General features: G+C 39.3%; 1 protein-coding gene across 3 annotated transcripts in view; it reads right to left on the bottom strand.

The window, feature by feature from the left end:
- The window catches only part of ARHGAP42 (Rho GTPase activating protein 42), a 311,494-nt gene that overhangs the window by 222,820 nt on the left and 73,114 nt on the right, over positions 1-15,560 (bottom strand). For all 3 annotated transcript variants that reach the window (XM_005579430.5, XM_045371128.3, XM_065528915.2), the window contains exon 2: positions 3,419-3,514. In XM_005579430.5, the coding sequence (XP_005579487.1) occupies positions 3,419-3,514 (96 nt within the window). The remainder of the gene's footprint in view (positions 1-3,418; positions 3,515-15,560) is intronic.

The following is a 15,560-nucleotide window of genomic DNA, read 5'->3' as shown; positions in this document are numbered from 1 at the left end:
GGCCAGACATGGGCCTACACATCAAACACACTCCCAGAACAACTTTCATAATTAGGCAATTACACTGATATAGTAACACCACCTTCTCTTCCTTACTTTGCCCCAAACCTTTTTTTTATCCTCTTCCACTGTGAGCACAAGGAAAGCAGACACCTTTATTCATTTTCCTATTGCCTTCCTACCCATTCCCACCACACCTTACACACAGAAAGCCTGCCAATGTCTTACTTTTCAAGTCGTTTTGCGCTGACATGACCCACATACAGAAGATGAGCTTCTTTGTAAGTCACAGGATTTTGTGGCTATGTCATCGGTAGGTCTCAAGCCTACTCCAGCTGAGAGTGTGGTGGGGCTATTGCTCGCTGCTCAGAGTCACAGCTGTCCCTGCCTCATTCCCCTTTCATTAAATCAGAGCAACAACGAAGTCGTTGGAACTCAGGCTTCAACAAGGCAAAGACAGCGGAAACGCTGTACCTTCCCACATAGAACTGAAGCCAGTGAAGGAGGATAAGCGTGATCCTTGTTCTCCACCCACTCCAGAAACACACGTTAGTCCCAGGGATACATTTTCCAGTTCCTTGTCCTTGGTAGAACAGCTTGGGATAATCTCATAATCTTCCATGTCAGCAATGATTCTTCAGAGCCTCTTACTACTACTTCTTTATTATCTACACAATTTATTTTTAACCATTTAGAGTGTATATAGGAGATCAGGTAAAGGGTAAAAAGTGTTGAATAGGATATTGAAACATATTTATATTTTTATATGTTTAATATATGTTCCAGAAATATTTTATACTTATAAGTCATTTTGCTCTAAGTTTTCCTAATAGCATTGCTATTTAAATCAGATTCCCAGTGCAAAGGTGTTAAATAAATCTCCTGATTTAAAATTAGCAAGCAACATTATATCTACTTGTGTAGATTCTTCATCTCCTGATCTCCAACCTGAGATTTAACTTCTCAAAGCCCATATAGCATTAGAATGTAATGTAATATTCATTGCTTGTAAGCCTTCACCTGCTGATCAGTTCACACCTCTCGAATCTAATCTGCAACAGCTGCACAACAATGTTCAATTAGCCAAAGTGGAAAGAGTCAAACAAGCCACTGTTGAGCTATCAAGTTCACTACAACTTGGGGAAATTATCTAACATCTGCCTAGAAGGTTGCATAGCACAGTGATTAAAAACCCTACATCTGCAGTTACTACACGCATGTGTGACTTCAAGATGACTTTTAAGTAAGAAGCTTAATGGAAACGGAAACATACAGAAAGATGTTTACTGTACTCTTAACAATAACAGGTAAAGGGTCAACCAGAAGTAACCTGAACATACTATAGGGATTATTTCATAAATTCATGTATATGAACCTGATGAAATAAATTCATGAAGTCACTAAAATTATATCATCTGTGGAAACCCAGGAGTATTTGCTATAATCCTCTTTCCAAAGAAAAAAATACCAAATTATATATATCATTGTATTAGAAAAATATGTATATAAGTGAAAAAAATTAAAGTTTATAAGGAAAATTATGTCATTTATTCAACAATTTATCTGAAGGTCTACTGTGAGGATCTGGGTCAAGTGCTAAGGCCAAAAGGGTTAAAAAAGAAAAAAATCTGGCTTCTGCCTCCATGGAATTTATAGCTTAATATAACTAAGTGAAGGCTGGGCACAGTGGTTCACACCTGTAATCCCAGCACTTTGGGAGGCCAAGGCAGGTGGATCACCTGAGGTCAGGAGATCGAGACCAGCCTGGCCAACATGGGGAAACCTCATCTCTAATAAAAATACAAAAATTAGCTAGGCCTGGTGGCATACGCTATAATCCCAGTTACTCAGGAGGCTGAGGCACGAGAATCACTCGAACACAGGAGGTGGAGGTTGCGGTGAGCCGAGATCATGCCACTGCACTCCAGCCTAGGTGACAGAGCAAGACTCTGTCTCAAAATAAATAAACAACTAAGTGAAAATAACTGTTATGTAAATATGTGGGTGTAGCTTTTCTAAATAATAATGCTAATATATTTGTATTTTAGTGATATAATCTATATGTGGGTGTAGCTTTTCTAAATAATAATGCTAATATATTTGTATTTTAGTGATATAATCTAGGCTTTTACCTGGCTAAGTGTATACTACAAAGCCTATGTTGAGGACCAGACATTTATAACACAAATGTCAAGAAATGACAAGCAAAATGACCACTATTGTTCCAAATGTTGGCAGTGCATGATCCCTAATGCTGCCCATCCCCAGCTCTCCTGTGAGGAGGAAGATGTCATGCATGTGGGAGGGCTCTCCCTTATTCCTGGAGGCACTTTAACTATACCTCAGGCAAGTGACAGGCATGGCTGGGACCATCTTTCATCACAAAACTGAGGGCTGAAGGAGACCAGCCCCTCCACCCTCCCCTCAAATTAACTAACACTCCTAAAAAAACAAGCAAAGAGAGTGACCACTTGGCATGTATCTGCTCAGAAAGACTGCCAATATGATCACAATGATGTATGTACCGTGTAAATTTCATACGCAGAGAGCTTGTCTAAGGACTCTGTACCCTGCCCAGCGATTTCTCCAAAAGGAGCTCTTGTGAATACAGGCAAGCTAAAGCCACACATTGAAGCCGAAACTCATTCAGCTTAACTTCTCCTGAGAGCCTTTTTTTGTGGGGGTAACATTGCCCTTTTGTTTCACAGCGAAGTCTGTGCTAGGATTTGCTACTCAGATAGTCAAAGCTAATGAAATATACTGTCTAGAAATACAGACATAACTGGTAGAACTACAGAAGAAAAAGAAAGGGCAGAGGAAGAAGAGGTATGTGATTGTGGAGAGGTATGAAGGGGATTATAAATCCCAGCTTCTCAGAGCGTGGTCCATGGACTAGGAGCATGGACATCACCTTCAAATCTATTAGAAATGAGAATCTTACATGCAAGCCAAGACCTGCAATTAATAAGATTTCCAGCTGGGCACGGTGGCTCACACCTGTAATCCCAGCACTTTGGGAGGCTGAGGTGGGTGGATCACGAGGTCAGGAGTTCAAGACCACCCTGACCAACGTAGTGAAACCCCATCTCTACTAAAAATACAAAAACAAAATTAGCTGGGCGTGGTGGTGGTCACCTGTAATCCCAGCTACTTGGGAGGCTGAGGCAGGAAAATTGCTTGAATGTGGGAGGCAGAGGTTGCAGTGAGCTGAGATCGCACCACTGCCCTCCAGCCTGGGTGACAGAGCAAGACTGTCTCCAAAAAAAAAAAAAAAATTCTTCCATAGAAACCCAAAATCACCCTTATAGTATCGTCAAAGTCAGAAAATATTTTAGATGTTTATTATTTAGGTGTGTGTCTATTTGATTTCAGTAAAATAAATATTAGAAGTAGAACTTTCTAAAACAGTAGTACTTACCAATACTAATTTCATCATCTGTTTCAGCATCACCAATACATTCAAACTGGAAATCTTGTAATGACTGGGAAAATTTCTGCACTGCCATAGACAGATCTGCAATTAAAAGTTAAGCAAAAAATCCATAAGGTGAGGTTCCATTGAACCCTGATGAGTTTCCAAATATAACATTATATAACTTTGATTTTGTATTATATTAACCAGAATCCTTTGAAATACCAGTTTGACTAATTTAACCAAAATTTAAAGACACTATAAATACTGAAAATGAATCTGGTCAGTTCTATACAGTAGAGATTTACTGCTTTAAGAGAGTTTTGGTGGCAGATGTGTATTATCTGAAAGCCAGTTTACCAAAGCCTTTATCAAGGAACTACCACTTGCTGACCATAAATGGAGCATTTTTATTTTATTTTATTTCAAGTTCTAGATACATGGCCAGGATGTGCAGGTTTGTTACATAGGTAAACGTGTATAGTGGTTTGCTGCACCTATCACCCATCACCTAGGTATTAAGCCCAGCATGCATTAGCTATTTATCCTGATGTCTCCATCCCCCTACGCCTCCCCACTGGCCAAACAGGCCCCAGTGTATGTTGTTCCCCCACTGTGGCCATGTGTTCTCATTGTTCAGCTAATGGAGCATTTTTTCGTTAAAAAAAAAAAAAAAGAAAGAAAGAAAGAAAAAAAAAAAGGAATGCTTCTGAGCTTGCTGGTGAAGGGCAAAAAGCCAACGGTTGATTAGAAAGAGTCACCAATAATATTCTGCACAAACTGTGGAAAAGTAGAAAATATGTTTCTATCAATAAACTAACGATTTTGGTCAAGAAGGTAAAAGATGACCTGAAAGGCTGTTTACAAATAACTTCGAGACTCAAGTTAAACACACCTTCCAATCCTGACTTCAGTCTGAACAAGGCCCAGAGTCTGACTAAACCTAGAAAAAGAATTCTTTATTTATGGGCAGAAAAAGAAAAGCCCAGAATAATAAGAAGTAAATCCCCGGGAGTCAACAGCCCAGGATGCAACCTAACCAAGTGATTAAGAATGCAGACTCTGGAGCCAGGCTGCCTGGGTGGAAATCCAAGCCCCACCACTTACTTGCTATGTGACCTTGGACAAATTATTTAACTCCTCTGGGCCTCTGTTTCCTCACACAGTCAAGCACTGCATAACAACATACACCACAGTAGTTCCACTAGACTATACTGTAGCTGCCCTATATAGGTGCATCTCTTTTTAAATCTTTTATACCATATTTTTACTGTACCTCTTCTATGTGTGGATATGTTTAGATATACATACTTACCATTATGTTACAACTGCCTACAGTATTCAGTACAGTAACATGCTGTAAAGGTTTGTAGCCTAGGTGGGATAGCCTACTTCACCGTATGGAAAGGTAAGTAGTAGACTATACCATCTGGGCTTGTGTAAGTATACTCTATGATGTTTGTACAATGACAAAACAGCCTAAGGATGTTTTTCTCAAAATGTGCTCTTGTTGTTAAGCAATACATAATTATATATAAAACGGGAAGATGGCATAACCATCTTATAGAATTGTTTTGAGGATTATATGAGTTAATATTTGCAAAGCGTTTAGAACCATGCCTGGCACTTAATAAACCCTACTTAAGTCTAATGAATAAAAATAAATCCACTTCACAGTGCAGCATCAGGAAAATCTTAAAGATCCCATCTCTCAGAGCTACTCTGATCATTTATGTCAACTCAGTCACAGATGTCTACACCAATAAGAAAATAGACTTTCCTGGAATTCACTCTATACTTCACTTAACAGTGTCTCTTGCGTGAGATCAAGTCTAATACTTGAGTCCTTACATTTAATCAAGCAATAGGAACTGATAAATTCTCCCTCCTTGGCCAAATTTGAGTCAGGCTCCTTCAAGCCCTCTTCTTGACTAGGCGTCCACCTTGTCCCTGACCCATGCTGGGCCTGCAGAGTCTAGTTTTAGCAAGGATTCTACTAAATCAGTCTAGAAAGAATCCCCTACCCTCAATATTTGTTCAAATTCCTCATCCCCCACCTTTCTTCAGCAAGAATCCTACTCCCATCAATGTCTCTTCTTAGTCATTTTCCATCCACCCAATGCCCCACATCCTGCTCCTTGACCATAAATTCCCACTTGTTCTTGTTGTATTTAGAGTTGACCCAGATCTCTCTCGTCTACTGACATAGTCTTTACACCTGTTGTGATAGTCCTGAATAAAGTCTTCCTTATCATTTTTACAAATGTCAAAATAATTTTTATTTAACAGAATAATTGCGGTCCTATGCCTAGACATAACCACAGAACTTACTGTGGCAGCCCCTACAGTCATGAAACCCCAAGTCCAAGTACCTATCAATGTGGGCACTCAAAAGTGAAAAGGTCTCCAAACACGAAGGTCACATTTTGTACCATTGTCAGCCAAGGAGCTACCAACACACTCACCAAGGACAATTCCGTAGACCACCGACTTCAAATTTCAGACAGGCTTTTCTTTTTAAACACACATTAGACAGTTTCATTTTTAATTCTGGGTACTCTCCCTGAGACTTAGGAAAACCATTCCATTTAACAACCCTTTATTTTTATGTGTAGTATACAAATATGTAGTATACAAATATAAAAGTACACAAATATACAAATAAATATGTAGTATACAAATAAAGGCCTTATGTTCTGCTGGATTTGAAGCCCCAAATGTAATTCCTACAGCAGAGTTGAGACTGGGGATACATGGGCAGATCAAGATGCTTGGGAACCCTGCAATGGATATGCTTCTTTCTCTCCCCTCGCCACCACCAAGAGTTCCTCTGAACTTCCCTCAAACGCAGATGAGCCTATTTGGAAGCTCTGTCCTAGGAAACTCATGACACAATCTCCATTTCTTCCCAGACTGTTCTTGACTTCCCATGGCCTTGCACCTTGACCGAAAAAGGCAATCTGTTTTGTCCCTTCACAGAGATCACTGTGAATGCACGACAGTAACTCCCATCTCCAAACAAGAATACAGTGGCCCACTCATAGGCTACTCTGCCAAGTTACTGAGTATGAGCACTGAAGGCAGATTAACTGGGTTAGAATCCTGCTTCTACCAATAATTAAGTGTCATGACTGTGGGTAAGTTTCATAGCCTCTCTGTACCTCAGTATCCCATCTGTTAAGTAGAACCACTCCTCAGGGTTATGGTGAGGAGAAAATGAGTTAATATAGATAAAGAACTTAGAACAGCATCAAACACAGAGAAAGCACTCAGAACATGTTGACTATGTCCATGTTCAATATCCAAGAAAGGAAAAATAAAAATTTCAGTTATGAAGATGGCAACTCTTGGACCTTAGATAACCTTGGAAAGTGCTCAAGACAATCTGTTGATAGCAGTTTCAGATTTTCTCGCTACACTGCAAAGCCATCAAGCCATGACAGTTATTATTGTTCAGCATTTCTGTGTAAGAGATGGGCGTCTATTTCAACTCCTGATGGAATCAAGAATGCATGAACGATCCTTTCACAGCCCTTCCCGAAGCATAATGAGAGACAGGATTATACAAGAAAATATGGCTATTAACTAGTTCAAATGATAATTCTAAGAATAAAGGGGAAGTCTCAAATATGACACATTTTCAACTTCAAATGTGTTCAGGTTCTTGATCTTCTTCCTATTTATTCTCATTTTCCTAACGCCGAAGTAATGATGAGGTCAAAAAAACCATCAAGGTAAAGAACTTATGATATGTTCTGGCAGTAATAATGATCAATCTCTAAAATGAGGAATCCAGCTCATGCTTTTAATCTTGGCTCCATCTCCTACTGACTGTGCAATTCTGAATTAGAAAGCCCAACATCTTCCCATTAATTTAAAATCACACGAGACACAATATTTTCCTAATTGTCTAACTAAAGTTTCTAAACCATGACCAGGCACAAAAAACAGAAGAGCTGTTTCTAAAACCTTTTCAATAAAGTTCATCCACATCATAATCGAAAGACCTCTATTTTAAAACCTAATAATTTTTTTAATTTGTTGTTGAATTTTAAAGTATCATATTAAAGAGTCAAATTTTCCTCTTAAGTATAAGACAAAAGATCCCATGCCATCGAAGAATCTAGTTTAGACAGGGGTGTGTCTCTCCCTATTATTACCCAACATTCATTTATTGGTAAGCAAGCCGTGTACAGTAAAGTTGCTTCACATGCCCCCACCCCCACCCCTCCACACACACACCACATCCTTCCCATTTGCCTGACTGAAAGTTAAGCATCAAGCGTCTGCACATGCATTCACGTTATCACCTGAAAGAAGTTATACTGGGCTTTAATTAGTCAACAATGTTTTCATGTCAAAGAGTTAACCACCAGCTTCCATGATTAGATGATGTTAATGAAACATTAAAACTTCATTAGAGAATACAAAACACCTATGATTAAATAAATATTTAGTTACAACTTTTCTTGCACACAGACTTAAGAACCGAGGTCTCCTTGTTATTTTGGAGGTGTTAATGGAATTGCTTTTACAGTGTTAGTTACGGAAGTGGGCTATATATATTTATGTCAGAACAAGTACAACCAGTGGTATAAGGTAGTTCTTCCTAAAATCCAGCTTCTCTGGGATTGGATTTAAGGAAGACTCACAGGAGCAATTTGTCTAGATATATGTGTTGTAGAATTCTCGACTTTTGACAACCATGCAGAAGGCAGATATTATAAAGCAATGAGAATACAAAGGTTAAAATAGAATGTATCCTTCCCTCCTAACAGGCGCAGTCCCATAGCGGGGTGAGGCATGTAATTAATCATAACAGAGGGTGATCGATAAATTGTTTGACAGAGATTAATAACAACAGTACCTAGTACCTGATACTTTTGTAAGCATTTAATATAAATTAACCCATTAGTCCTCACAATAGCCACAAGAACTAGATGCCATCACTCCCATTTTACAGATTAAGAAACTGAGGCACAGATAAGTGACTTCCCCAAGGTCACACAAGCTAGGAAACAGCAGAACCAAAATTTCAACCCAGGGCGCCAGCTCCAGAATACCCACTTCACCACATTGCCACACAGTTTTGCACATAGACCTTAAATAAAGGTGGCAAATAAAAAGGCACAATCAGTTTGGATTGAGTGTGCAGGGGTAGAGTTGTTAGAAGACTCACTAAGAACAGGGACTTGAAAGATGCAACAATGTACCAGGAAGACTAAAACAATATGTCTAGAATCTTCCAAAGGGTAGCTTCCACGTACATACTCAACCATATCTCTAAAGACTCACACCAAGCTAAGGTACTGGTTATTGTCTGAAACAAGCCTGCTATTCTTTTGTATGTATGTTTTTATTGTCACTTCACCTACTTAGAACATACTTTTCTCCCATTCTTCATTGTCAAAAGAGGCCTTTTTTTAAGATTTCTCTCAAGTCCTCCTCAAGTCCTCATTTTTTCCAAAAAGCTCTTTCTGACCCCTTTCAATGTGACACTATCTCTGCCTTTAACTCTCCATTATGTTGGGACTCTCTGGCGATGCTTTCACCTTTATCTCAGTGATTTGTAAACCTAACCTACCCACCTTATTTTAAGTAGTATATTAATGGTAGGAAACTTTACCATCTATGAATACTACCCAAGCATCCAAGACCCTACCTTGTAAACAACAGCTCTTTTGTTGAAACCATCAATTTCTGCAAATTGGATAAATACTCCAAGCCCCTGGATGTCTTTTACCCTCCCTTCTTTCCTTTCACACTCTTACAAGCCCCTAATGTGGCTTTTACAGTCACTTGTAAAACATGAGTTATTCACTTTCAGAAATAATGATGATGACCACAATGTTTTAGTACTTACAAGCAGCTTTAATGTATGCTTTCAATAACAACAGCAATAGTGTTGGCAAGATGTCTTACTTTTTCAAAGTTCTTACATACTTAAATCTTACACAAAGCTATGAGGGCCAGTGCTCTGAAAAGTTAAGTAATAACTTGCCTGGAGTCTAAGAGCTGGACTCCAACCTGAATAGCTTTTCTGCTTCCCAAACTGAATGCTCTTTCATGGCATATCATAGTTAATCGCCAAAGAATGATGGGCATTAAAACTGGGAGGGGCTAGGCACCGTGGCTCATGCCTGTAATCTCCATGCTTTGGGAGGCTGAGACAGGAGGACCACTGTAGGCCAGGAGTTGAAATTGAACCTGTGCAACATAGCAAAACCTTAACTCTACTAAAAATGATTAAAAATCAGCTGGGTGCAGTGGCTTGTGCCAGTGGTCTTAGCTACTTAGGAGGCTAAGGTGGGAGGATCACTGAGTAAAGGAGTTCAAGGTTGCAGTGAGCTGTGATAATACCATTATACTGCAGCCTGGGTAACACAGTGAGACTTGTCTCAAAAAAAAAAAAAAAAAAATGAAAAAAGAAAACAAAAAAAAAAGAAGAGGAGGAGGAGGAGGAGGAAGAGGAAGAGGAACTGGGAAGGCTATGAGCCTTATAATATTTAATGAATCTTTTACCTGCTATATAAATTTTAAAACAGCAAGACTCATGTGTTGGACTCTATGAGAGACAGCTAGCTATGCTGAGCATGGAATAATCCAGCAGCAAATGTACATAAAATGGTCATTATAAAACACCATATTAAAAGACAAAGGAGCTGGGCACGGTGGCTCACGCCTGTAATCCCAGCACTTTGGGAGGCTGAGGCAGGTGGATCACTTGAAATCAGAAGTTCGAGACCAGCCTGGCAAACATGGGGAAACCCCATCTCTACTAAAAAACACAAAAATTAGCTGGGCACAGTAGTACACACACCTGTAATCCCAGCTACTTGGGAGGTTGAGGCAGGAGAATTAACTTGAACCCGGGGGGCGGAGGTTGCAGCGAGTCAAGATCATGCCATTGCACTCCACCCTGGGTGACAAAGCAAGACTCTGTCTCAAATAAATAAATAAATAAAATTTTAAAAAGACAAAGGAAATGTATGCTCATTCCTCTATTTTCTAATGCCACACTGAATAACATCTTAGGTTTTAGGCTTCTTGAAGGTAGGTATATATTCTTCATCTCTTTCTGCCCTTAGTGCCTAATAGAAAGCAGCTACCTGAAAAAGAGTGAAAGAAATGTAAACTAACTGGCAAAACATTCTTAACATTAAGAATTCACTATAAACAGCCGGGCACAGTGGCTCACGCTGTAATCCCAGCACTTTGGGAGGCCGAGGTGTGTGGATCACCTGAGTTCGGAGTTCCAGACCAGCCTGACCAACATGGTGAAACTCCATCTCTACTAAAAATACAAAAAAATTAGCTGGGCGCAGTAGCGCATGCCTGTAATCCCAGCTACTCGTGAGGCTGAAGAATGAGAATTGCTTGAACCTGGGAGGCGGAGGTTGCAGTGAGCCGAGATGGTGCCATTGCACTCTCGCCTGGGCAACAAGAGCAAAACTCTGTCTTAAAAAAAAAAAAAAAAATCACTATAAACTACTGAAAAGCCTGTGGTACTAAAAATACACACGAATATAACAGAAAGCCTTAATAAAAAGCACAGTACATTACACAGCAGAGTAATGTACTGAGTAAAGTACATAACAGAATATGTCAAGGAAACACCAAGTAAGCCTTGCTTTTTTAATAACTGCAGTTATGTTTTTAGTGTGCTCTCAGGAACTATAAGGGTCAGATTGTTAAATTGAGAAAAGTCGGAAGAGAAGAATACTGGGTGTGGCAAAGTATAAGAAAAACACAATGGAAATTTGCCAGTAAAAAACATTCCTATCACTTACTTGAACAAAGTTTTAAAACACAATCTTTGCTATTTTCTGTCTTATATACATGCCTAGAAAATAGTGGTTATCTGATGTTAAAAATCAGTCTTCAGTAAGAGGGCCCAGAACAAAGTTTGGTATGTAGCAGTCACTCAATAAACGAGAGTTGAGCTGAAGGAAATTTGAGTAACGAACAGAAATGGAAATCAAGGAATTCTCTTTCCTTGAAGGCCTTGAGAAACACTGCCATGAAGCAAGGGGCACGTCTACAGGAGGTCACTGGAGACAGAATTACCAGAGAACCATGGAGCCCTGATGCTGTTCTTCATTCCCCTGAAAATGCAGAAAAAGCACAGGCTACGCCCTAGGTCACTACATTAATGTGCGGTATTCCAGGCTAAAACAACATGGTTGTTTGGGCACCTTCAAGTTGGTAAATCAAATTAGCCTAGCTTTAGGCAGTCTCATTCATTTTTACAGCAGAAGTATATTCAGAGTCTGCATCCCGTTTTGCAGTGGATACATCCACTCTCCTGGCAGGCATATTAAGTTAAGCATCTGTTTTCGATGTCTTATGTGATGAAGGTGCTCAGATCTGGAAAGAAGTCCTTTGATTAGAAACAATCATTCTTTTATGTCACAGACTACGCATGCACAAGGGTCAAAGAGACATGGATGCCAATCCAGGGATCACCACTTACTGCAATGTGTTTCAGAGCAAGTACTTAGCCCCTCTGAATCGTAGGCTCCTCAAGTGCAAAAGGAAGATGTTAATCCTTTGCAAGACTGTCATGAATATTACATAAAACTGGCTCAGCACAGTGTCTGGTATAGAACAGAAACTTGAAATACTGATTCTCAACAAATGTTAACTATTAAACCATTATTTATTATGATGGCAAATACAGAATATGAAATATTTTCATTGTAAGCATAACATATTTAATCTGGGTATTAAATTACTATCTTCAAGAGAGCTTCAGTGAAAATAAATAGTGGCGCTGGCCTCTAATGAAGACCAAACAGTTTGTAATCCCATAAATGATATGTGTCTGGCAAGCAGTTCCAGAAGATTTCAGCCTAAAAATAACAAATAGGAACCAACACTTGGCCAGATTTTATACAGGTTCTATAAACCTACAAATTCCATAAAAATTAAAAATGAGAAACCACAAAGACTTCACTTTGCTACAACCCAAGTTAAAAATAGAAAGTTCAAAGGATAAAATGAACCACCCATCTTCCTACCCTGGGGAAAAAACTTGAAATGGGTGGGTAAAGAACAGTGGCACAATGTCATTCTCCAGAGTCTCTTTCTGCCTCAATAACAGTTCCTCTGCCCCCTCTCTTGAGATTTCTCTTCCTCAGACTCTTGACTTCAGACAACTTTGTCTTTAGCCACCGTGTTTTACCTCAATACTGTGTATCTTTGTAAAGTACTATCTATGTTATCTCTTTGCAAACCACTCCTAAGTGGTCATTTAAGTTTAGATGGTGGCACCCCAAGCAACATTTTCTGAAATATCTCCCTTATCCTTTTTTTTTTTTTTTCCTTTAACTACAAATACTAAGTTACCCAATATAGAGGAGTTTTGTTTTCCTAAGCTTCCCTGTAACTCAGGGGTGGCCTGGCCTGCTTTGCCTGGACTTCCTGGTCTGCCTACCCACCCCCGACTACTGCCCCAGTACAAGCACTCACTTCCCACTGTTGGCTGAGCATTTACAACTTACTCTCTTATCAACAGATTCAGTAAGGGAAAGCCTCAGTATGTTAGCCTCAGTTGCAACCCATTTTTCTTTTTATTACCTAACATATCCATCCATCCAAGATAATGACTTTGGAAGGACATTTGGTGTTACCTTACCTTTCATGTCATATGTCACCCTATTGCCAGGTCTTTCAACTTCCTTTCTCCACCCTGCCCTTCTTGGTGTCATGTACATTTGTGGCTAAATCATGAGTAGTTTAATTTCTTTCTTTTTTTTTTTTTTTTTTTTTTTTTGAGACAGAGTCTTGCTCTGTCACCTGGGCTGGAGTGCAGTGGTGCAATCTCGGCTCACTGCAACCTCTGCCTCCTGGGTTCACACGATTCTCTTGTGAGTACCTGGGATTACAGGTGCCTGCCACCACACCTGGCTAATCTTTTTGTATTTTTAGTAGAGATGGGGTTTCACCATGTTGGCTACGCTGGTCTCGAACTCCTGACCTCAAGTGATCCTCCCACCTTGGCCTCCCAAAGTCCTGGGATTATAGGGGTAAGCCACTGCACCTAGCCTTTAATTTCATTTTAAAGGACATACTAGGCTAGTGAAGGATGTCATCTTTATGTTTTTTGACTCATCGTTTCTCTCAAACTATTCTTTGCAAACTCAAAATCCCAGCCAAACAAACCAATCTAAACTTAACTCTCTCAAGATCCACAAAGTCATTCTCCGCATCAGAAACAGCCCTTTGTCTCCGCTGTGACCTTCAAATAGAGAGGTATGCACAGCTGCAGGACTGCAAATCTGCATCATACCATCCAGGGGCTACAATAACATTAAGATACCAAGATCTGGTCTGCAAGAGCCTCCTGGCTATACTTAAGGATGGTGCATGTGGTTAATTTCAGTCCTATTAAAGTACCTTTAAAACTTGCCACATTCTAGATTAAGTAATCCTAAAGTTACCCTAGGTAATCCAATCAGCGCAATGTATCTGCTGATTTACAGACACCAAATGCTGGGGGCCTTATGGTATGCAGTCAGAGGTTCAGAAAGCTATGGACACTCTTAATTGCATCTTCCTGGGGCTACAACTTTTATTTGAAAATTGGGGAGAAGGAAGCCAAGTCATTTTACACACTTTTGCATTTTTAAAATGCATATATTGCAGGTAAAGCCTATTTCATATGAATTAGCTTGTACCTGATATTTCCTCTGAGGCAGCCAGTTTGGGCTATGTCCCCAGACTACCGAGAGGGTATTTTTCCCTCCTCTCATATTAGATGTACTTCAGGAGAAATCTTTGAGAAATATTGCATTATTGTACTCTACCTCCTCTTTTGTATGTCTACTGAAATACTTGAGACAATGTTTCCTTTTTATTATTATACTTCTTTGTGTCCAAATCTTATAACTCTCCCTGAACAGCAAGGTGTGGAGGACAGAGAACCCCTCCAGCCTTTACTTCACCCAACACAGGACTTTGAAAACAGGAAGCTGTCAACAAACAGAACTGAATGTGGGAAATCAGGGTATTTATGAGAGGTAAATTAAGGCCTTCTTAAGATTGGCAGAGAGCAATTAGAGATAAGAAGCCAGGTGCCTAGACACAGGCTTACCCCTAGCTATAAAAGGTGCTATGAAGAAGAGAGGAAAACCAGAGCCCCAGCAAACACAGACTTAAGATATGGACATCAAATCAAGCAGATGAGATGTGAGGAACCAGAGAGAATGGCCAGAAGGTTCTTTCATTTAAGATCTGTTGGCAAGCTGCAGGGTGGTGGGGGTGAGTGGGGGACACCTGGCTGCTGACAAAAGCAGCCCAGACATTTTACCTGCTAACCTACAATCTCAACATTGCCTTGTAAAACATCCACTATAAAAATGATTCTGGTGGTCTATCCAAGCTTGATGGAGTAAGCAATCAGTGAAAAAGACAAACAAACAAACAAAAAACACTAAAATTTTTCCCAAATGTAAATCATTAAAGAAAAGGCTGGCATGGTCCTCTATGTCTTTGCAAAGCCTTCTAATACAAATAGATCTAATTAAAAAATATATTAAGAGTGAGGATATTGGTGTCAGACTCACTACTAGTTAAATTCTGTTTTGCTAGGTGGCCAAGTTAGGTTACTTAAGCACTGCAAGTTTCAATTTACCTATCTATAAAATGAGAATAATATTAATATACTTATTTCATAGGATCATTGTGATGAGCAAACAAAATCATGCATTTAGAGTTCATCATAGCATATAGTAAGAGCTTGATAAACTATCATAATTATAATTACTATTAATTCATCATAGCATATTAGTTCATCATAGCATATAGTAAGAGCTTGATAAACTATCATAATTATAATTACTATTAATTTTTAAAGAGGTGACCAATGACTGGAAAGACATGTTAATTATTTCCTCTCAGTTACTAAACCTACATATCAGCCTATTTCTCTGGACCTAAACTGATAACTCATCATTTTATGATGCAGCCACAGTGCCTGCCAATCAAAGAAAAAAACTATAGTGACAACAAAAATCATTACAGTCAAATTGTCCCTATTCCAAGAGGTAAACTGATCATTTACTTAAGTGCGTTTTCATTTCAGCTGTTTAGCGTCATGCATCATTAATAAAAGTTATACAATACATATATTGCCTCCAAAGACTGG

The sequence above is a fragment of the Macaca fascicularis genome, chromosome 14 (genome assembly GCF_037993035.2).
Source record: "Macaca fascicularis isolate 582-1 chromosome 14, T2T-MFA8v1.1".
In the NCBI taxonomy this organism is placed as follows: Eukaryota; Metazoa; Chordata; class Mammalia; order Primates; family Cercopithecidae; genus Macaca; species Macaca fascicularis.
This window is presented reverse-complemented; position numbering and strand designations above follow the sequence as displayed.